Source organism: Phyllobates terribilis, unplaced genomic scaffold (assembly GCF_046119375.1).
Source record: "Phyllobates terribilis strain yellow unplaced genomic scaffold, ASM4611937v1 Scaffold_5__5_contigs__length_657084704, whole genome shotgun sequence".
Classification (NCBI taxonomy): Eukaryota; Metazoa; Chordata; class Amphibia; order Anura; family Dendrobatidae; genus Phyllobates; species Phyllobates terribilis.
Window position 1 is genome coordinate 102,291,298 of NW_027362765.1, and position 24,169 is coordinate 102,315,466.

Consider the following 24,169-nt stretch of genomic DNA (forward strand, 5'->3'; position numbering starts at 1 on the left):
ATACTGTGAGCAATCTAAGGTTTAACACAATCTGGTCTATTTCTTTATGGTTTTGCTGCCTTCAGTCTGAACCTACTATGTGCAAGTTACAACAACTAGAAAAAAACAACACTGCATGAACAGGTGTGCCCAAACTTCTAGCTGAGACTATACACCCACGTCAGCAACACATTTCCAGTCTCTAGACCACTTTCAGCAAGCAGAGGCTTTGAAAGTGAAAGAGTCTATTAAATATTCACAGAAGCTTAACTTTACAGAAAGCTGGACGCGGCACACTAATCAGGATAAAAAAACATGAAAATTGCAGTGATGACAAATTGTCCAGTGTGTGAGCAAAACTTGCCAACCCCAAGTCACCTGACTGCTGCAGCCAATCACAGAACTCAATGGTCATGTGATTGAAGAACAGGAAGCAAAATGGTCTTGGCTGGATCCACAGGGGTTAGACAACCTGAATATGGCTGAATTAATTACTTTTCAAGCATCCCTGCAATTAGCAAGTTTTGTTAAAGAAGTTGTCAGGGGACAATTAAAATGTTACCATTTTCTTGGTTAAAAAAAATAAATAAATAAAAATGAAACCATACTCACTTATCCGATCTGGCTAAAGCTGCCGCATGGTCTCCGTTCAGTGCAATAGCAGGAGCGCCAGGATCTGTGATTGGCTGCAGTGGTCAGGTGTCTTGAGCAGCGTGTCATAGGCAACGCCTGCAATCCCCATGCCGCTTTAGACACCTGACCATGGCAGCCAATTACCAGTACCAGCGATCTTGCTGCCGGTTTGAACAGCGACGACTTCCTGCCGATGCAAATACTGACCACAGAGCGGCCAGTGCTGGATCCCGGTAAGAGAATAGCTTCATTTATTATTTTTCCATTTACCAAGGCAACGGTAAATTTATAATTTTGCCCACACAACCCCAATAACTTATGCCTTTAACACACGCTTTACACAAGATATCCATTCATCCATCCAGTGTCAGGTGCAATCATTCGTCACCTACCTTGCACATCATTTCGGAGTATCTCGGTAAAAACCATGAACAGCGCGTCTTCAAAGCTGGACACAGTAGCCGGATTGGCTCTGCATGTGATCCTTACGGAGAGGCAAATGGACTCAAACAGGTAATGGTTAAAATGCGGCTTGCTGGGGTTCTGCAACATGAAAAAAAAATAGTTAAGTCCAGTGCATGAGCAGATGTGTTATTTGCAGGGGCAGCGCCATGCATGGCCACTCACCTTGCTGACAGCCAGCAGCTTCTGTGTCAGCTGTGGGATGACAGAGGGGATGTACGGGATGATGGCCTCCTGCAGCAGGGAGAAGCTTCTCATGATTGCTGGCAGAAAAGCAAATGGAAGAGGTAATGAAGTGGGCGCCACATGCATTCTGCTGCCGCCACAGTGTCCTAGGAAGCATTTTTACCAGTGAACAATGGTATGTGCACATAATTTTTTCAAGAGTCTTATTAGGAGCACATCTGCTCCAGAAGGTACTTGAAAAATTGCTTAAACAAAAATGCTTTTTTGAACATTTTTTTTTTCCACTTCAGGTTTTAAAAAACTTCCTGGTGCATGTCACTTCTTTGAAGAGGTACCTGATGGAAAACATTCCAAACTAGCAAGTGTCCAAGTTAAATGCTGCAAACAATGCCTCAGCAAAAAAAAAAAACAAACAAACAAAAAAAACCTCTTTAAAATTGCATCTAAAAAAGAAAAATTCCTCAAAAAGCGTTTTGCCATGTGTTTTCCACTCAAAAACTCAGTTTCTGACAGCCTCCAAAAAACTGTGTGCACAGACCCCAAACCCGCCCTTATTCCATATGTTGGAACTAGGTGGCCCCTGCGCTGGTGTTTGGGCAGCCTTAAAGAGGTTGTCCACTACTTTTACATTGATGAGCTATCCTTAAGATATCTGATCGGCTGAGGTCTGACACCCGGCACCTCAGCTGATCATCTGTTATCGGTGTCAACGTCGGCCGGAAGTACTCACTTGCCGAGCTGCTCCGTCTTCTGGTAGTGGCTGAGGCTTGCTACTGCACAGTCTCCTCCTATTCAAATCAATAGGAGGCAGATGTGCAGTACCCTGCGGCAGCCACTACCAGAAGACGGAGCAGCTCGGCAAGTGAGTACTTCCGGCCAGCGGCCGCCACCGATAACAGCTGATCGACGGGGGTGCCAAGCGCCGGACCCTGGCCGATCTGACATTGATGATCTATCCTAAGGATAACTCATCAATGTAAAAGTAGTGGACAACCTCTTTGAAGTCTGCACCTTTATTACATTACTTCTCTTGTAAACTGCACTTTATGGCAGAACTACCTAAGCAAGTCTTAGAAATGTAAAAGCCTCCCTGGAAACAGTCTGGGAAAAGCAAAAGGCCATAAGAGAGCGAGTATGGCATCGATTAGTGCACAGCAGGCTGGCTCCGCAGGCCACCCATGACTACAGCATGCAACCGTGACAGAATGGTTGCAAAACAGCTCAAAGGGCCACAAGTACCTTTCTCCTAGTGCTCACTCACCTTTCATGATGTATTCGTTCTCACAGGAGCCAGGTAATGAGAGCGCTTTGAACAGATTGGACAGAAGTTGTTCTGTGTAAGGTAACATGTCAGCGGCAGAGATGCTGGGGATAGAGATGCCATATTGCACTTTAAATTACACTAACTACAAGGAATCTGATCTATAAAACAGAAGATCCCACATTTGACACACAGAAGAGTCCCCCAGTAAACAATAACCAAAGAGGAGAAAGGAAAAGGCTGGTGACAGAGCCCTCTGCCCCCCAATCTGCCAGCAGCGTCAGCCGTTTTGATGCCAGACAGACTTTGACATGTTTCGCCAGCACCAGAGACTGATGAGAACTCCAACTTACAAACAAGCCAGTTACAGAGGTACAAGTGTGTCACCAGAAGGGTACAAGAGGAATGACAAACAGGAGGAGCTTACAGGGTAGCGTTGGCAGCACCTCCTCGCATGGTGAAAAATCGCTCCAGGGCATGAGCTGCATATGTGTGCACAACAATACTCTCTGCCTGCAGGTGAGAGATCAGCAAAGGAATTGACGCCAGCAGTTGATCTTTAGGAACCTGAAAAATACAGAAGACATGAGTGCGTTTGCTGGGAGGCCACTTGACACCCGTTATTACCTGTCAGGAACAGAAATCTGGGAATAAACACACCAAGGGAGTTTAAAATAACGTCAAGCCATATATTTCTAGTATAAAAAAGTCACAAATTATGCTGGACACCATATTTACAACCTTTCTGAATTACCAAGAGGGATTAAAGGAGCTGTAATAAGGGTGATAGCTTCACCAAGTTACCTGATTCCTGAAGAACATGATGTACTTGATCCCATCGGCTTTCAGCACAGGATATTCATTAACTGGAAAAATAAAAAATGAGTATAAACTAGAAGGATCCACACAGGTAACATACACCCCAGTTATACAACCCCTTCCCGACTGATATTTTCATTTTTTCCTCTTTTCTTCCAAGTCATAGCAATTTTTTGGTTTGTTTTTTTTTCCATAGACATAGCCGCATGAGGCTGTTTTTCATTTTGCAGGCTGAGCTGTAGTTTTAAATAATGGTGTGGACTTTATAATGTAATGTACTGAAAAATAGAAAGAAAATCCAAGTGGGATAAAACGGTGAAATTAAAACACAATTCTCTGTGCTTTGTTTTTAGGGCATTAGATGTACAGAAAAAATAACATGTCAACATGACTCTCCAGGTCAGTACGATTATGGTGACAAAAACTTTACAAGTTTGTTACTTTTAGAAGTTAAAAAAAAAAAAAAAAAAAGATTCAGAACATCAAAGAAAAGAAAAAAAATTTTTTCCATCAATGGAGCTGTGGGAGGCCATGGTTTTTGTGTGGCAATCTGACATTTCAATTAATACCGTACATGGGATGTTTTGATCGCTTTTTATTGCAGTTTTTTGGGTCAATCCAGTGTTTTCTTGTTTTTCTTTACAGCATTATATTATCATAGATTGAACTTTCAAGGTCAATAAAAAACATGTATTATTTTTCAATTGGTAAAAGGAGGAGAGTGACAAACTATCGACATTTTTAAAAATGTTTGTTTCTAAATTTGCTTTATTTTTAGTCCCCCTAGGGAACTGGAACATGTAAACATTTGATCACTTATTACAGTATTGCAGTAGAAATAATCTATAAAACCCAGCATGCAGCTGGGCTTCATGGGAGATTAAAGATGGTAGGGACGAGGGACCTTTAGCACGCACCCCCGACTATTATGTCAACCTATCAGCATCCCACAATTGCATCGGTTAAATAGTAGTGTGAGCCATTGACCGTGTCATGTAAATGGTTAAACAGCAGAGATCAGAGCTAGCACTTATCACTGCTGTAAGAGGCTGGTGCCAGTTGTGTAACAGCACCGCTCCATATACATATGATGTAAATTTACATTATGAGGTCTGAAGGGATTAATAACACAGGATTAGTAACTGACATGTCCCCTGCTGAAAGTCCAACAATCCAGAATACAACTTACGGACCATGAACAGTCCATTATGACAGTTCTCATTAGTTACTGCACTGGCCATGCTTATATGTCCCAGCGTATTTATTACTCACTGTTTGCAGACTTGAGATCAGGAAGGATGTGATTGATGAAGAATTCTGTTAAATTGACAAGTTCGTTAGCTTGTGTTATACCGTGCTGTGGAGAGAAATATAGACCAGTCACCAACAATATCCATGAGTGCACCTCGAGCTGGATCAGGCGCTGCATTGAGAAAACAAATGGCCAGGTCCTCTATCCTACTATATGACTGACCGCAGAAAATAAGTAAATAAGCGTATATATGTGTGTGCGTGTGTAATTATATATATATATATATATATATATATATATATATATATATATATATATATATATATATATATATATATATATATATATATATATATATATATATATATATATATATATATATATATATATACACACACACAGTACAGACCAAAAGTTTGGACACACCTTCTCATTTAAAGATTTTTCTGTATTTTCATGACTATGAAAATTGTACATTCACACTGAAGGCATCAAAACTATGAATTAACACATGTGGGATTATATACTTAACAAAAAAGTGTGAAACAACTGAAAATATGTCTTATGTTCTAGGTTCTTCAAAGTAGCCATCTTTTGCTTTGATGACTGCTTTGCACACTCTTGGCATTCTCTTGATGAGCTTCAAGAGGTAGTCACCGGAAATGGTCTTCCAACAATCTTGAAGGAGTTCCCAGAGATGCTTAGCACTTGTTGGCCCTTTTGCCTTCACTCTGCGGTCCAGCTCACCCCAAACCATCTCGATTGGGTTCAGGTCTGGTGATTGTGGAGGCCAGGTCATCTGGCGTAGCACCCCATCACGCTCCTTCTTGGTCAAATAGCCCTTACACAGCCTGGAGGTGTGTTTGGGGTCATTGTCATGTTGAAAAATAAATGATGGTCCAACTAAACGCAAACCGGATGGAATTGCATGCCGCTGCAAGATGCTATGGTAGCCATGCTGGTTCAGTTTGCCTTCAATTTTGAATAAATCCCCAACAGTGTCACCAGCAAAGCACCCCCACACCATCACACCTCCTCCTCCATGCTTCACGGTGGGAACCAGGCATGTAGAGTCCATCCGTTCACCTTTTCTGCGTCGCACAAAGACACGGTGGTTGGAACCAAAGATCTCAAATTTGGACTCATCAGACCAAAGCACAGATTTCCACTGGTCCAATGTCCATTCCTTGTGTTCTTTAGCCCAAACAAGTCTCTTCTGCTTGTTGCCTGTCCTTAGCAGTGGTTTCCTAGTACCTATTTTACCATGAAGGCCTGCTGCCTCCTCTTAACAGTTGTTGTAGACATGTGTCTGCTGCTAGAGCTCTGTGTGGCATTGACCTGGTCTCTAATCTGAGCTGCTGTTAACCTGCGATTTCTGAGGCTGGTAACTCGGATAAACTTATCCTCAGAAGCAGAGGTGACTCTTGGTCTTCCTTTTCCTGGGGCGGTCCTCATGTGAGCCAGTTTCTTTGTAGTGCTTGATGGTTTTTGCAACTGCACTTGGGGACACTTTCAAAGTTTTCCCAATGTTTCGCACTGACTGACCTTCATTTCTTAAAGTAATGATGGCCACTCGTTTTTCTTTACTTAGCTGCTTTTTTCTTGCCATAATACAAATTCTAACAGTCTATTCAGTAGGACTATCAGCTGTGTATCCACTAGACTTCGGCACAACACAACTGATGGTCCCAACCCCATTTATAAGGCAAGAAATCCCACTTATTAAACCTGACAAGGCACACCTGTGAAGTGAAAACCATTTCCGGTGACTACCTCTTGAAGCTCATCAAGAGAATGGCAAGAGTGTGCAAAGCAGTCATCAAAGCAAAAGGTGGCTATTTTGAAGAACCTAGAATATAAGACATATTTTAAGTTGTTTCACACTTTTTTGTTAAGTATATAATTCCACATGTGTTAATTCATAGTTTTGATGCCTTCAGTGTGAATGTACAATTTTCAAAGTCATGAAAATACAGAAAAATCTTTAAATGAGAAGGTGTCCAAACTTTTGGTCTGTACTAATTATATTATATATATATATATATAGACATACTATAGAGGCAGATATACAGGGGATCAGATCTCCATCAGACCTTCTGCGTTTGAGCCTTTGATGCCAACGACGTCACTAGGTAGATGGCAGCGTCTTTGTGCTTCCAGTTGACAGATGGGTTTTTGGCGTATTCCTGGAGCATGGAGCTAACGTAACACGAGAAGATATTGGTGACTGGAGCCTCAAAAAACTTGCACAAACCGCGGACGAGATCACAAGCAGCACGGCGTCTGGTATCAATATCTGGAACAAATTGAAAAAAAGAAAATTAGTTTGTAGAAAATGCTCAGACTAGGGGATGAGCAGGCCTGTAGAAGTTCAGGTTCTGGTACCTGACTGAACTTTAGTCCAAAGTTCGGTTTTAGGTACCAGAACTATCAGTGTCCAGTACGAACCCCAAACTTTTAAGTTTGGGTTTGTTCATCTCTAACCCAGACTGATCTCCAATATCAAATCAAAGAGAGTCTTGCCTATACATTAGAAGCCATCTTAAAAGGAGTTGTCCACCTTAAAAGGGACTTTATTTTCTTTTTTTCTTCCATGCATGTATTTTGGGCTAAAAATAATTTTTGCAATAGGGTTTTATTAAAAATTTTGCAGTTTGGCTTTTACAGGTTCATTGTTACTCAGCACACGTTCATCTTTGATGAGGTCCTTGGTCAAAAATTAGCAGCAAGGAGCTCAAAATAAAAGCAGATAATAGGGATAAACTCCCCCCGCTAGACCGTTGTGGTGAGCTGAATGACCGATCCTCAGTTAACTCATTTGGCATCCAGCAATAAAAAAAAAAAAAAAAAGTGCAACACAGAAGCTATAAAAGGCAAACAGTGAATTTTTTAAAATGAAGCCCAATAACAAAAAAAATGTATGTAATTGGGGCTAAAAATGTAATAAAATTTAGTACATTAAAATATATTGTCTCCATTAATTCTTAATGTTTTTATCAAAGTTAAAGATGTGCTCTACAAACATGAGTAATCATTTAAGTCTAATGATTTACATTTCCATCGCAGAAACTTGTGGTATATCTTAATGGATATTCCCTATGTGAAATGTCTTCTAGGGATAGACAAGCCTCTATCTTGAGTAAAGGGTCCAACCTTGCACTGCCAGGAATGGAGAGGTGGCCATGCATGCAAGATTACACCTATACAGGATGACAGATAAATCACCAGACGCTGATAAATATGTGTTCACATTACCAGATCCCTCTAGGTCCCTCCTGATATATTCCTCAGAATTGTCTTCAAATGCTTCTTCATCAGCAGCTACAACACAGAAGACGCAATTACACAACAGCCCTCACACACGTGGCCCGCAAACCTCCCTCTCAATGACAGAATTGGAATTTTGTACTCCCCGTAAATAGTCCTCTCTCATTAAATACCTTAGGGGACATAAGACCATGGCCTGGCATGAGGTAGGAAAAATAGTTTTCGCTTTGCCCATGAGCTATGCCCTCTCCTCAGACATTAGGAAACTCAGTTTTGTGCCAAAGGAAGGAAAAGAGCAAAAATTATTTAAGCAGCAACCAGAAACCAACATGACCTTAAAGGGCTTCTCTTCAGACGTCACATCAACAGTGCTGCAGCCAATAAGGGAGCTCAGCGGCTTGTGCTGTCTACATCAGAAGAGTCGCTGAACTCAGCGATTGGCTGCAGTGCTGTCAACTTGAAGTCACAGTCACCACTGCAGCTGCACAACAGAGACTGAGGAAACAAAGGACACACAACGCTGGAGTCAGAATCAGAATAGCAGTCTTCCTCTCTGAGGGAGTGGGCCTGAGAAGGAGGGGAAACGATGGAGGGAACGAGGTCTGAGGGAGGCAGTCAGGGAAGGTGACATGGAAGAGGAGCCTGGTCGCAGCTGCCTGGTATGCCTACAAGATCCGCGATGTTGGGAGGTCTAAGCTGGTGGCTCTGACTCACCCCAGTAAGTGGTTTGATTACCAAAGGCAGTAGATGAAGGGTAACAAAGGACTGGGAGACGTTTGTTAGTTTGACCACAAAATGAGAATCCTATTGCCATTGAGGGGGAGGCACACTACCATTCCGACCAACCTGCAGCGGCAGTGACGTGCAGAAAGGGTAGCCACAGGCTGTCCAAAAAAGAAACTTTCGCTTCCAGGCAGAGAATGAAAAATAGACAACATTGGGTGGTTGGCCTGGTTGGCATGTGTGATCGTCCCTGCAATCAGACATGGCAGGAGAGAGAAAAAGAAGCAGTTGCCAGCAGGGTAGCCTGGTGGGGGGGAAGTAAGTGTCGGTCCCTGAGAAGATAGGACCTACCATATCCTCAGATTTTCAGGTCCTTAGTAGCAATAAGAAGCTGAGCTGCTGCAGAGAGACCCCATAATCACTGTGAGGAGAGCAGATGCGTTTGAAGAATAGGCCTGTACAGTCTTTGCAGATGGAGCTCCTTATCGGTACTCAGAGAAAATGTAGGCGGTGGGTAGAAAAGGAAACCAGCAGGAACGCGAGGAGGCCAACACGCCGATTGCTCCGTTGGACAATAGAAAGGAGTTGGGGGAGCTCCAGAGCAGGGCTGTGGAGTGGGTAAGCCAAACCTCCGACTCCTCAATTTCCATGACACCGACTCCCTCATACATGGCTCATGTTTAAGTGATAAATTTACTGTAGCACAGATTCATCTCAGCTAAAAGTCTAGACCCTTAGATCAGGAATAGGACAGACATTTATAGGACATTTCATAACTTTCCCAAATTCTTATGAAAAAATATTCCCCACAAACTGCATTAAACTACTGTACCCAATTTATTATATATTTTAGGAATTGAGAGTCGGTCCATTTTATACAGACTCCACAGCCCAGCTCCAGTGGGCCGTAAAGGGCAGGGACTAAATTTGGGTCAGAGATCAGGCAGCAGTGCAAGGGCCAACGAGGCGCAATAGGGGAGAGTGGTTTGAGGGCCTGGGGAGTGCTAAGGCCCAAAAAACAGAAAACAAGTAGTGGTGCCGAGAAAAAGAACGACGGAAAGCATAGATAGGGGCAGAGGAGTATGCTCACCTGTCCTGAAGACTGGCATTTGCATTCTGCCTTACGACCCAACCTGGCATTGGCACAAGACATACTGTGAATGGTGTGAACAGATGACCTGGGACAGGGATGCCTGACGACTGACCAACCTCGTGGAATGAGTGGTCACCTGAAAAGGATTAGCTTTGCCGCTGGACCTGCAGGCTTCCCCAATCTGAAACCTAACCCACTTTGAAAGGATCACATTGGAGAGCAGACCATCAGAGATTACAAGAAGAATCTGAACGTCAAAAGGCCACAGTCACCATCTGTAGACTCTAATGGCCAGACCAAATACTTAGGGAGCAGTCTCGTCTGCAGAAGCTCTATTTTGCGAGAAGTTCAAGGATGTCAAAGGCGCTAGGAAGAGACTTTACTGGTCAGCAATCTGAGATGGCAAACATTCAACTAAAGACTCAACCATATACTTTGAAAGTGTGGTTATTGTACCTAAGACATGGTTCACGGGCCTAAACCATTCTGGGGCAAAAGAAGGTCCAGGAGAAGCGGAGGCACTCTAAGGGTATGTGCACACATTAAGTATTTGGTGCACCTCTTGGCAGGAAAAACACCATGTTTTGGTGCGTTTTTTACATATATGTTTTTGGTGCAGGTTTTTCGCCACCCATTATTATGGGTGAAATCTGCAGCAAAAATGATGAAAGAATTGACATCCTGCAGATTTAAATCTGCAAGTCACAAATAAGCAACATGTGCATGAGACTTCAGGATGCTCATTCACTTTGCTGGCATCAGGAAAACCTTACAGGTTTTGTGACAAATCTGTGCAGAAAAAATAGCCACAAATCTGCAACATGTGCACAGGCCCTTATGGTTCCAGGGAGCAGTGAACAGCAACGATGTGTTCCCAAATTAGCAAGAAGAGTGGGGAGGAGATGTACCTCCAGAAATGGCTGAGAGTACCAGGAGGGGTAAAGGTGGCAAAAAAAGAGATTGCTCCCAATCAAAGCACTAAAAAGAAAAAAAAAAAAAAAAACACACACAAAAAAAAGACAGGACTCGACACATCAAGAGCGAATGGACAAGTCCAGAGGTGGATTATCTCACTAAGGTCGAAACAAGGGCTGTGCCAAGCTGTGAGAAAAGATGGGGGCTCAAGTATTCAGGCCCACTGCCACCAAGGTGCCCAGCGATGAGTAAGTCAGCAGGAGAGGTTAAATTGCGGAGGCCATAGGGTTCCCAGGATGATACCCCTACAACACCAAACCCCCCAAAAAAGGCAGAAACTGCAGCAAAAGAAGAAAAAATGGCCACGCAGTAGAGGAGTCTAGGCTGCAGATAGCAGAAGGAAGGAGACACTGGCTTAGAGAGAATATACAGGAGGGGGAACCCTAAAATGGTCACATCCCTAGGGAATAGACAAGGAAACTGACTTAAAAAAAAAATGGGGGGCTACACTAACGTGTAGTATATTGTGTGTCATTCCTGGAATGACGAAAAGAAGTTGGGGGGCATCCATTCCACTTGAATGTGATACGGAAGAAAAAAATAAATGAAAACAAAACCACTGCAGCAGATCTATGACCACTATGCTAAAATTGAGCCTAGAGTCTGGAGGAAAAAGGTACAGCTCACTTGGCTGCGCCCCTTAGTGTTAATAGGAAATCTATTTGTGACAGATGTAAATACAAAATTGGTTAGAGGATGGAGGAGGCTGGGGGACTTTCTAGAGAAGGAGCAGAAGCACCCCAGCTGAGCGCTAAGAGATGCTTGGTTAGTGGTGTATAAGGTCTTCGAGTACAAGTCCTCGCTACTCGTGTCTCCGAGGAGCAGTCAAACAGCCATATGAGCAGGGTACCTGGCCGAGTGCTTCTGCCCCTTTATTTCAGTGGGGATCTTAGTAACCAAACCCTCATTAGATCAAAACTGATGACATGTTAGGAGTTTTCTTAAACTACAAGTCCATTTTAGATATTCAGTTATAAGACATGACGAAATCTTTACCTCTGAACTCCATGTTGGGGACAATGACTTTCTCACAAATACTGGTCAATGTGCTTGGATCCTCAAACAGGTTCTTGTAGTGTGGGCGCTCACACACTGATGCCAGGAATTGGATGGCATTGCTCACCAGCTAAGGGTAATAAAGAGTATCGGTGGGTATAAAGCACTAACTGTATGACTGGGTTATCACAAGCACTATCACCTGGGGGAACACATCTCACACACAGGAAGGGGGCACCTACATAAATGACACACAAGGTCTACCATCCACATCAAATGGCTAAAACAAGAAATATTTCGGTGGATATCATTTTCAGCATGGATACATTAGAGGAAAATGTGAATTCTTACCAAGTCGTATTTAACTTCCTGACCAGTGGTCACCAACAGGTTCCATATGGCAGTGACGAAGCGAGGCAAGTAGGCCTGGAATTCTTCATCATACTTCTGTGCGTATAGAGCAGCGTTGTCACAGATCTGTGACTTTAGCAATTCCAGCAACCCGGCCTCCTCCTCATCCTGCAATACATGAGGCACAGAATCTGTTACAGGGAAGAGGGTGAAGGTTATCTAAAAGGCTGATGCAGAATCAGACACAACTCACTTCTGTTTGGAGCAGCTTATTGTCCAGGGTCAGAAGACTGTGGAAGTTGGTCATCCAGGTTTCCATGTTATCTTCAAAAAACTCGGGGAGATCCTAAAAAGCAAAACAGTAACAATGTATGAAAAATGTCGGAGATGTGCCTTGTCGAGAGGATTTATCTTTCACCTATTCTTGGGACCGTTCCCTGATAACTCCCTTCTGGACTAATATACAAACTCTAGTTAAACAGGTCTTTGATTTGGCCCTACCATTAGAACCTCAGCTCTTCTCACTTCATGTCTTTCCACATAATATATCCAGAACTATTAGACTTCTCTTACACATATCTTGATGGCCGCAAGATGCTTAATAGCTTCCCACTGGAAACAAACTTTTCCCTGTCTTTACTTGACCTATACACCAGGATCAAAGACACTAGAAATATCGTACCGCTTTGAATGATTTAACTGTTGAGAGATTTACTCTCATCTGATCTCCTTGGGATACTTTTTGGATACTCCTGAATATCTAAGAACCTTGTTTACTGGGTCATTCATTTTTGCCTTCAACTCCATTTCCCAATACCTATACTTATCCTTTACCCCTCTGTCTATTGTAAGTCTTCCCTCCTTTTCAGATTGTTAGAAATATAATTATCATAGTTTACTTCATATCTAATATGTATCCGCTTTAATCTGTTTTCACTGTAATCTGTTAGTATATACAGGTGCATCTCACTAAATTAGAATATCATCAAAAAGTTAATTTATTTCAGTTCTTCAATACAAAAAGTGAAACTCATATATTATATAGAGTCATTACAAACAGAGTGATCTATTTCCAGTGTTTATTTCTGTTAATGCTGATGATTATGGCTTACAGCCAATGAAAACACAAAAGTCATTATCTCAGTAAATTAGAATACTTTATAACAACAGCTTGAAAAATGATTTTAAAATCCGAAATGTTGTCCTACTGAAATGTATGTTCAGTAAATGCACTCAGTACTTGGTCGGGGCTCCTTTTGCATCAATTACTGCATCAATGCGGCGTGGCATGGAGGTGATCAGCCTGTGGCACTGCTGAGGTGTTATGGAAGCCCAGGTTGCTTTGATAGCAGCCTTCAGCTTGTCTGCATTGTTGGGTCTTGTGTCTCTCATCTTCCTCTTGACAATACCCCATAGGTTCTCTATGGGGTTAAGGTCAGGTGAGTTTGCTGGCCAATCAAGCACAGTGATACTGTTGTTTTTAAACCAGGTATTGGTACTTTTGGCAGTGTGGACAGGTGCCAAGTCCTGCTGGAGAATGAAATTTCCATCTCCAAAAAGCTTGTAGGCAGAGGGAAGCATGAAGTGACCTAAAATGTCCTGGTAGACGGCTGCGCTGACTTTGGTCTTGATAAAACACAGTGGACCTACACCAGCAGATGACATGGCTCCCCAAACCATCACTGATTGTGGAAACTTCAAACTAGACCTCAAGCAGCTTGGATTGTGGCCTCTCCACTCTTCTTCCAGACTCTGGGACCTTGATTTCCAAATGAAAATTGGAACTCTGGGACCTTGTGGAGTGTGTCAATGACTGCCTTCTGGACATCTGTCAAGTCAACAGTCTTCCGTATGATTGTGGAGCCTACTGAAACAGACTACGGGACCTTTGTAAATGCTTAGGAAGCCTTTGCAGGTGTTTTTTGTTAATTATTTTAATTTGCTGAGATAATAACTTTTGTGTTTTCACAGGCTGTAAGCCATAATCATCAACATTAACAGAAATAAACACTTGAAATAGATCACTGTTTGTAATGACTCTATATAAAACATGAGTTCCACTTTTTGCATTGAAGAACTGAAATAAATTAACTTTTTGACGATATTCTAATTTAGTGAGATGCACCTGTATATTTTTTTAATTTTATAGTCTATATTTTGTGAAACAAAAATCTTTCAATTAAAAAGTATGGAAAAAAAAAAGCTGGCACAAATAGATTTGCAGGATCGGGCTTAACGGCCACATCAGTAATGTGTGTCCACTGGACAGGAGCCCTCAGAACCACCCACTTATCTGACGGCATCCACAGCTCCTTTTGATCAGACGGCCTGGTGCAACATCACACCACAACAATGATGTCACACCAGGTCGGCTAATCAAACGAAGAGCCATGAATGTCATCAAGTGGGAGACTGGAATCAGAGCTCCAGTCCTGCAGCTACAGATTACGAATGTGTCCTGCGAAATGATTTGCATTAATTCTAAGAAAAGAAAATAAATACCCAATACTAAAATGTGCAAATCCCCAATATAGAATATTACAGAACTTCCTACGATCCACTTTCTAATTCCAAGACTACTGTCAAGGCAAAAATCTACCAAACAGATCCGTCCGTACAAAATGTAAAGGACGCAAGGTAAATGAGCTCAGTGTCCAGGATATGGATCCTCCCTATAAGCATCCTGTCCCATCTAATGACTGGAATTACAATTCTATACCTGAAAATTCAAGCTGTAAAACAACTTGGCAATCAAAATGAGAGAGGAGAAGAGGACTTTTAAAGCGCTGACATCATTAGCATGAGTATTACACAGACCGATGGTTGCCTGGAGAGAAGAGAGCAGACAGTGAGAGTTAATCCACACCACACTGGCAATGAACGGGGCACACATATATGGCCACCCAATGTGTTGTAGAAGGTGGAGAGAGGGCATTACCTGGAAAAGGTTGGTGAGAGGTAAAGCAAAGGTGTCCAGCACTAGTTTAATCTCTGTCCACAGCTCGCTAGACTTGAATTCATGGCGGTACCTGTTACAAGGAGAAGACATCAGCAGCGGTCACCAGCACCGCAGCGCTGCAGGCAGTGGCTCATCTCCATACCTCTTGAACAAGGAATGAGCCGTGTGTAGGACACCATTGATGACATGGAAATCTCCACTCTGGAAACGGTTCACCATCTCAGTCAACAGATCTGGCCATTTCTGAGGGAAATCTTCCCGCCCTATGATACTGATGGCATCGCTCAGCTATAAGAGAAGATGGCATCAAAGGGTTTTAGCAGAAGCTGCATCTTAGGAGCAGAGTGATCCCACAGAACATGTGCGGCTCGGATGTACTACACCTGCTTCTGGATCTGTTCAGGGCTGCTTAACATGAGGTTTACTATGTTGGCTTTAATGGCCACACGGTCCACTTCACAGATCTTGTTTGGCTCATCTTCAATCTAAATCGGAAAAAAAAAACATAATTAAGGGAATCTGTCAGCATGTTTTGCTATGTGATCCAAGAGCAGCAGGATGTAGATTCAGATTCCAGGGCTGTCTCACTTGGGCTGATAGTTGTAGCTTCAAAAAGATCACTGTTTAATCAGCAGATCATTAACTGGAGAACTAGCTGTCTCGTGCCATGTAGTACTCCTGCTCTGTGTAACCCCACCCTCACCACTGATTGGCAGCTTACTGTGCATAGGCAGAAATCAACCAATCAAGGGGTGAAATAAAGAGCTCAGCATTCAGAGAACTGTAGCAGAGAAAACAGATTTTGTCAAAACTGCAACAAGCAGACCAATAAGTGACGATGCTGGAATCAGGGTCTCTGCCTCTACATCATGCTGCTTTCAGATTACATAGCAAAAACCTGGTGGCAGATTCCCTTTAAGGATAGGTGTTTTTACCACCCCATCCGTACGGTGGACAAAGCAGTTTTTACACTGCAGTCACCACAATGGATAAAGCTGATATACTGTGCAGTCAATAAAATATACCAGCTATCAAACTGTCCAGTCATTATAGCGGTCAGAGAACAGTTAATTATTAATAACACATGATGACAGAGTGGTGGATAGGTGAGGTACTATATACTTACAACCCTCCAGTTCCTTTTGATGTAGTTCTTGAATGTTACGGAGGAGCACACTTTGATGACGTTATCTTGGGATCGCTCCACCAGGGTGAGCAGCAAGAGGGGGTAGTTCAGGTTCGCTTCTACTGATTCCAGATATTTTTCAGCTAAAGTGAAAAAATGGAAATGATAAACTGAGCGCATCCAAGATATGCGCAGAATATCCCTAGTGATAGTTGTGAGTGGCTGTAGCAACTCCATGAATTTAATAAAGCAGAACAGTCACTGTGACAATGTTGTAATAAAAGGGGCATAAGAGGGACCCTCTAAAAGAAGTATGCTGATAGCTACAATTATAGCCCTCCACACACAAATCAGCCCCCTCAACGTGCCAGACAGAGAGGCTACCATTACACGTGACGAGCAGAGGTCTATTAGAGCATCACACCGGTGGCTGCAACGTGAAGAGGACTGGTCATTACAAGATACAATAATAAGATGTGTTATAAAGGCTGCAGGCAGGGAAATAACACAATATATTACAGAAAGGCTGCAGGCGCTGAGATGTGAATGTGATTACTATAAGGGTTTCTATCTACTTATTTGTGGAAGTTAGAAAGTAAAGGCGATTAATCAGAAGAACAGTAAATGTCTCCAATCTGTATACAGCAGGGCGGTGGAGTTGGTAAGCCAAACTTCCGACTCCTCAATTTCCATGACTCCGACTCCCTCATACATAGTAACATAGTTTGTAAAGCCGAATAAAGACTTGCGTCCATCAAGTTCGACCTGTTAGTTCTGTAATTGCTAAAGTTGATCCAGAGGAGGGCAAAAACCCCAAATGATTTAGCCAATCTTCACCTGAGGAAAAATTCCCTCCCGACTCTGAAACCAGCAGTCAGAATAAATCCCTGTATCAACCTACTATTTTATTTTATTTTTAAGTATACGCTGAAATCTGCCTGCCTGCATCCAGTCCCCGCTTGAACTGGTGTAGTGAATCTGACATTACCGTCTCCTCACTCAGTGAATTCCATATTCTCACTGCTCTTACCGTAAAGAACCCCTTCCTATGCTGGTGCTGAAACCTTTTCTCTTCCAGTCTTAGTGAATGCCCTCTTGTTACCGTAATATCCCTCCTTTTGAACAAATCCCAGGCAAGGTCTCTATACTGTCCCCTAACATATTTGTACACATTTATTATGTCCCCCCTCAACCTTCTCTTTTCCAGGCTGAATAGTCCTAGTTTTGCCAACCTCTCTGGGTATTGCAGTCCCTCCATTCCCTTTATTAATTTTGTTGCCCTCCTTTGTACCTTTTCAAGCTCATTTATATCCTTTCTATATATTGGGGCCCATAACTGAGCACAGTATTCCAAGTGTGGTCTGACCAGTGCTTTGTACAGTGGAAGAACAATGTTCTCATCCTTTGCAGCTATACCTCTTCTGATACATCCCATTACCCTGTTTGCCCTTACAGCAGCGGCCTGACTTTGGGCACTCCAATTTAGTTTGCTATCAATCAAGATGCCCAAGTCCTTCTCCATCTCTGAATTCCCCAATGATTTCCCATTCAGTGAGTACTGGTGACTTCCATTTTTCCTTCCCATATGTATGACCTTACATTTCTCCTCGTTAAACCTCATTTGCCATTTAATGCTCCACCTACCCAGCTTATCCAAATCCCTCTGTAGGTCTTCACTGTCCTCTTTTGTATTAATTGTTTTACATAACTTTGTGTCATCTGCAAATATAGATATTTTAATATTTATCCCGTTGACTATGTCGTTAATAAAGATGTTAAATAACATTGGGCCTAATACAGACCCCTGTGGTACCCCACTAGTGACACTTACCCAATCTGAGTATATTCCATTTATAACCACCCTCTGCCTTCTATCCCTTAGCCAGTTTGCTACCCACTTGCAAACATTTTCCCCCAGCCCCATCATTCTCATTTTGTATACCAACCTATTATGTGGCACGCTATCGAACGCTTTTGAGAAGTCGAGATACACGACATCCACTGGTTCCCCCTGATCTAATCGAGCGCTAACCTCCTCGTAGAAGTCAATCAGGTTTGTTTGGCAGGAGCGATTCCTCATGAATCCATGTTGGTTCGGGATTAAAAGATTATTAGCATCAAGATGCTCCGTAATTGCCTCTTTAATGAAGCTTTCAAAAATTTTGCCCACAACGGACGTCAGACTCACCAGCCGATAGTTTCCGGCGTCACTTTTTGCTCCCTTTTTGAATATTGGCACTACATTCGCCTGTCGCCAATCAAGTGGTACAGACCCAGTCTCAACAGAGTCCTTAAATATAAGATATAACGGTCTGTCTATCACATTACTTAGTTCCCTTAGTACCCGTGGGTGTATGCCATCAGGTCCTGGTGATTTGTTTAGTTTAATGTTACTGAGGCGTTTCTGTACCCCAGCTTGGGTTAGATTAGTCATACTTAGTGGAGGATTAAGTTTGTCACTTCTCATTTCTCCTGTTAGTTCTATTTCCTTTGTGAAAGTTGTAGAAAAAAAAATATTTAATAGATTAGCTTTATCCTCATCTTTCTCTATGATTTTGCCTTCCTCACTTTTTATCGGTCCAATATTATCCGATTTAATCCTTTTACTATTTATATACGTAAAGAACAGTTTGGGATTTGATCTACTTTCCCTAGCAATACGTTTCTCTGTTTCCTCATTCGCTATTTTTGTTTTTTACAGGTTCTCGTTTTTTCCTTGTAACACATTAGTGCCTCCTTGCTGTTTTCCTGTTTTAATCTCTTGAATGCCTCTTTTTTGCTATTTAGCGCCCCTTTTACGTTCTTGTTCAACCATATTGGTTTCCTCTTATTTCTGGCCCTTTTATTCCCATACGGTATATACCTCTCGCACTGAGTATTCAGAATTCTTTTGAAGGTTTCCCATTTACTATTCGTATTCCTTCGATTAAGAACTTTGTCCCAGTCAATAAGATGAAGGTTTTCTATCAGCTGATCAAACTTCGCCCTCCTAAAGTTTAATGTTTTTGTTGTTCCCTTATTGATAACCATACTGAAGGGCATTTTGAAGTCGATAATATTATGATCGCTATTACCTAGGTGCCCCCCTATCTGTACCTCAGTTATTCTATCAGGCCTACTAGTCAATATTAAGTCCAACACGGCCTTCCCTCTCGTTGGTTCCTGCAATAGTTGGGAGAGATAATTATCCTTAATATTTGTCAAGAACCTTTTTCCTTTCTGAGATCTACAGGTTTCTGTTTCCCAGTCAATATCCGGGTAGTTGAAATCCCCCATTACAATCACTTCATTATGTTTTGCTACTTTGTCTATTTGTCCTAATAGCAGTTTCTCATTCTCCTCTGTTATATTGGGTGGCTTATAGCAGACCCCAGTAATATTTTATTATTATTTTTTGCCCCCTCTATCTCTACCCACATGGACTCGACCCCCTCTTCTCCCTCTCCTATATCTTCCCTTAGTCTGGGCTTTAGGCATGACTTTACATATAAGCAGACGACTCCGCCTTTCCCCATGGCTCATGTTTAAGTGATTAATTTACTGTAGCACAGATTCATCTCAGCTAAAAGTCTAGACCCTTAGATCAGGAATAGGACAGACATTTATAGGACATTTCATAACTTTCCCAAATTCTTATGAAAAAATATTCCTCAAACGGCATTGAACTGCTGTACACAACTTATTATATATTTTAGGAGTCGGTCCATTTTATACCGACTCTAGCAAAATGGACACCGACCCCAACTCTACAGCCCTGGTATACAGTCACCGCCTGGTGCGATTTATCCATTTACTTCCAGGTATTTGGGTATTTTGCTTGTCTTTGGTTTTTCTCTGTCTACTGGCCTTATGTGAACATGCATTTACATTTTGCATGCACATCAATTTACGTTTCAGTTCAGACTCCCAGGTTTTTTCTTTGATGGACGCCTAACGTTGGATATACCTGGCCGACGCACTGCAGGGTCCGGGTCTAGTGTCTTTCGCAGATACTCTGTCAGGGCCTGCAGGTTGGCGTCACTCAGCTCCATGGTTACAAAACCTAAAAATGCAGAAATGGTGAAATCAAATCACATCGCCAAAAGCAGGACGTGATGGAAAAGTCATGCACGGCTCCACCCTGGTCATACGTATATAACAAGATCCATACCTGACAGCCCTCCTTGTAAAGGCACCTTCTAGGGATCAATACAGATTGAGCTTTTTTATATTACTAGAACCTAGCCGATCACTATGTTTTATGAAACAGAAAAAGCTAGGAAATTCTTGGAAGTTTTCTGAACTTCCATAGAAGTCAATGGAGAGACCTACCAAGCCATTCCCAAGATACAGTAGGTGTGGGTCTCAAATTTATAACCTATCAAACAGCTATCCTACTGAGAACAAAAGGCTCAGGTGTAACTTTACACAGCTCAACCCTCATCTCCCCTGACATCTGTGGGGAGAGTCAGGATACCTCCAAAACTCCTCAGATGGTCAAATAGTTCACCAAAAACAGGGAAGTCTACGGAGCAGTTGACCTTAGTCTAATGTTTATCGGGGCCTTTAAGCCCTTTTGTAGCAGGGACCTGTTCTCTTTATTGGCAGACCTCTGTAAATGAAAGTTGAATGTGACAGCTTACTATGGGCAATTACTTACTTTTTTGTTACAGAATAGTAAAAAAAAAATAAATAAATAAAAATTCCCTGTATATAGTACTGTGGAAAAAAACGCTGCAGAGTAAGAATGCTTCCAAAAATAGAAGTGTTAATAGTTTATTTTTATCAAGTAACAAAATGCAAAGTGAATGAACAAAAGAGAAATCTAAATCACATTGATGTTTGGTGACCGCACTTTGCCTTCTAAACAGCATCATTTCTTTACTTTACACTTGTACACAGTTTTTGAAGGAACTCAGCTGTTCCAAACATCTTGGAGAACTAACCACAGATCTTCTGCGGATGTCACTTGTGCCAAACCTTCTGTCTCTTCTCTACACTGAAGACAGTTGTTAATGACATTGGCTGTATGTTTAGGGTCATGCTGGACATCTTCCGATTTTTTAAGTGATGCGTCTTTGATATGCTGCACTAAATTTCCTTGGCCAATCACTGCATGTACAGTCCTCAAAGTTGCCCATTTCTTGGCGCTCCCATCAGCCCTCCGCAACATGATTAAACACAAAATTAATTGGAAAGTTGTAGAATTTTTCATTACACTTTCCTGGAAGTGGTGACAACTATTCAGTCATCTGATCCTATATCAATAAATACCGACTGGAAAAAATTAGCAACTACTAAGAACTAATAATCTGACGGTTCGGATACCGGCGGTGTATGACAGGGCCCCATAGGTGATCGCCCTCTCCTGGATATTGTGGCATGTGATGCTGATCTGTGGTGGAGATTCTCACTCACCTTTACTCTTGATGCACTTCGTTGCTTACTCTGCTGGAATCTTAGTAAAAAATCACAACCTGCAAGAAATACAAATCTGATGTAAGAAGCTGCACATGGACAGTTGCTTGCTCTCTGAAGGTCTGGAGCCTGTAACACCTACAGCAAGTGCTGATCATTGCCTGAAGATGCCAAATTATGATAGAACTGGGGTAGAAATCAGACCACAGGTTACTAATACTCAAATGAGTGTGCAGACCTTGAATTCAAGCTGCTGGCACTCAGCTACTGTGAAACGACCACTCCTACCTTGCCCTGATAGCCATAGGCTGTGCTGATAGTTAAGGCCTCCACCTGGTGCTGTAGTGCCGCAGGTTGCTGACCCCTAGCCTAGACATTACCATGACCATCTGATGAATTGCTCCTCTAGACTCAGTGTTGGAATCAAGAGCCAAATTATCAGTTGCCAGATCCGATGACTGTCACTGTTCAGCATCACCCTCAACAGGATGGACTGTGGGACTCTGGAGTTTGGGTTTCTCGTGGTATCTTCCCTGGCACATACAAGGTATTAATATAGAAACTGAACAACCCTTAATACCTGTGATGAGAGGTTTGGGTGATGTTGCCTGCGATGGGCACAGAGGAGCATGAGAGGTGAGGACACAAAGCAGCAATGCTCCCCGGCCCTCCAAACTCACCAGACCAGAGCTGAACACTCCACACAGCTTGGATGTGACACATGAGTCTGCTCCTCCTGCAGGAAAGCTCTCCAGCCTCCATGTGAAGCCTAGGTCACAGACAAGCAATGCCCAGATGCCAGCAAGTGACAGGCAGCTGCTCCAAAGGGATGTGAAGGAGTCAGCCCCTCCACCAATCAGAGAGAAGGGGGAGGAGCTGGGAAGAGTTTGGTTGACAATCACTGGAAGGTTCCACCCCCTGCCCAGCAGAAAGGAGACATTAACCCTTCGTGGTGCTGCTCTCGTCTACTCATGCTGCAGAGGAGCAGAACAAGGGGGGCAAGAAAAGAGAAATCAGTATGGGGGTGACAAGACAAGATGGCAAGGGGATGGGTGAGCAAGGCAGAGGCTAAAATAAAGAGGTGGAGCGGCAAGACAATGATAAGTGGGAGGCGGGGGAAGCAAGAAAAGAGGTTAACAAGGTACAGATGGGGCAAGATAAGGGGCAACAGAGGAAGGGGGACGGCAAGGCAAGATGACAGCAAGAAGGTGGGGCGACAAGGAGAACGTAGGGGGGCAAAATAAGGGGGCAGCAAGACATGAAGGCGATAATACAAAAGTGTGGGTAGCATGAAGAAGATGGCAACAAGATGGTGGGGCAAAACAAGGGGGTGATGACAAGAATGCAGTAAAGGCAAAACAAACGGGTGGGAACAAGAAGGTGGTGGTGAGACAAGGGACTGGCGACAAGAACGCGGGGGCGAAATAAGGGGGTGGTGACAAGAAAATAGTGGCGGGTGAAACAAGAAAATGGCGCCATGAAGTTAGTGGGGCAGCGAGACAATGGGATGACGACAGGAAGGTGGGGGCAAAACAAGAGGGTGGTGACAAGACGTTAGGGCAAAAGAAGGTAGGGGTTGAGAAAACGGAGTGGCAACAAGGTAATGGAGTGGAAACAAGGGGGTGGTGTCAAAAATAAGATGGAAGGCAACAGGAAAAAGGGGGAGACAAGAGGAAGAGAAGACCATAGGAAGTTGGTATAGGACATACCGCGCAGTCCGCCTCTGGGGCATTGAAGTGGTATACGGGTCGACGCAGAACGTGTGCCCGGTCGGATACGGGTAGGCGCAGAACGCTTGCTCGGTCGGATACGGGTCGGCGCATAACGCTTGCTCGGTCGGATACAGGTCGGAGCAGAACGCTTGCTCGGTCGGATACGGGTCAGAGCAGAACGCTAGCTCGGTCGGATACGGGTCGGCGCAGAACGCTTGCTCGGTCGGATACGGGTCGGCGCAGAACGCTTGCTCGGTCGGATACGGGTCGGTATGTAGCACTCAGGTGGACATACAGTGATGGCGCTGCTAGCACAGGCAGGATACACTGGGCTCTGGCGCAGCCTGCACTGTCCTCCCCTCTGCACACCGCCTGTGTGAGCTAATAGCTTTCACACACTGGGACATGTAGGGGCTCGGGCGCCCCGATGACTCCACAGTATCTCTATGAAAGCAACAACGCCGGACACACACACATATAATCCGCCATCCAACCGTCACAGGTCGCCGCGCTGCCATTACCTGTCACACGGCCACGCTCTGCTCCTCAGCCTCCTGCGCAGCGGCCTCAGCACCTCACATTCAAACTCCGGCAAAATGGCGCGCTGTCCTCACTGCGCATGTGTCAGGTCACACCTCCTCACTGCGCATAACCATGCATGCGCCCTCACTGCGCATGCCTGAGGCCTGACTGCTGAGTATGCGGGGTTCTCCCTGTGTGTTTGCTGTGGAGAATACGCGACGTGCATCCTCCGTGTGTAACGTGGCAGATATGTCCATATATTCTTTAAGTAATGGCCTTGGGGTACAATGTAACAAGTGCTCAGTGGAAAAGACATTTCAGAAAAATGCATTTGCACCTGTTTTTTTAGTGTTTTCTGCCTTTTTATGTTTGCACCACATTCATCTTTCCATCTGCGCTGTTTTTAACGTCCATTTTACATGTGTTCGTCTGTTTTTTTTCTTAAGTTCATCATTG

At 43.3% G+C, this 24,169-nt stretch overlaps 1 protein-coding gene across 3 annotated transcripts in view; it reads right to left on the minus strand.

Moving 5' to 3' along the window:
- Positions 1-23,841, minus strand: part of CSE1L (chromosome segregation 1 like) — a 34,662-nt gene extending 10,821 nt beyond the window's left edge. The window contains exons 1-19 of one of the 3 annotated variants that reach the window (XM_073682641.1): positions 23,713-23,841; positions 21,480-21,538; positions 20,029-20,124; positions 16,083-16,225; positions 15,340-15,441; positions 15,099-15,244; positions 14,936-15,026; positions 14,717-14,824; positions 12,251-12,343; positions 11,998-12,165; positions 11,647-11,776; positions 7,848-7,913; positions 6,686-6,888; positions 4,613-4,697; positions 3,326-3,387; positions 2,949-3,088; positions 2,522-2,625; positions 1,240-1,337; positions 1,005-1,155 (exon numbers count right to left, since the gene is read on the minus strand). In XM_073682641.1, coding sequence (XP_073538742.1) covers positions 1,005-1,155; positions 1,240-1,337; positions 2,522-2,625; positions 2,949-3,088; positions 3,326-3,387; positions 4,613-4,697; positions 6,686-6,888; positions 7,848-7,913; positions 11,647-11,776; positions 11,998-12,165; positions 12,251-12,343; positions 14,717-14,824; positions 14,936-15,026; positions 15,099-15,244; positions 15,340-15,441; positions 16,083-16,225; positions 20,029-20,113 — 1,975 coding nt within the window. In that variant the 5' untranslated portion in view covers positions 20,114-20,124; positions 21,480-21,538; positions 23,713-23,841. Of the gene's footprint in view, positions 1-1,004; positions 1,156-1,239; positions 1,338-2,521; positions 2,626-2,948; positions 3,089-3,325; positions 3,388-4,612; positions 4,698-6,685; positions 6,889-7,847; positions 7,914-11,646; positions 11,777-11,997; positions 12,166-12,250; positions 12,344-14,716; positions 14,825-14,935; positions 15,027-15,098; positions 15,245-15,339; positions 15,442-16,082; positions 16,226-20,028; positions 20,125-21,479; positions 21,539-22,059; positions 22,346-23,712 lie in introns of those variants that run through there. The other 2 variants (XM_073682642.1, XM_073682643.1) reach the window with 2 other exon arrangements.
- Positions 23,842-24,169: the final 328 nt, after the last annotated feature.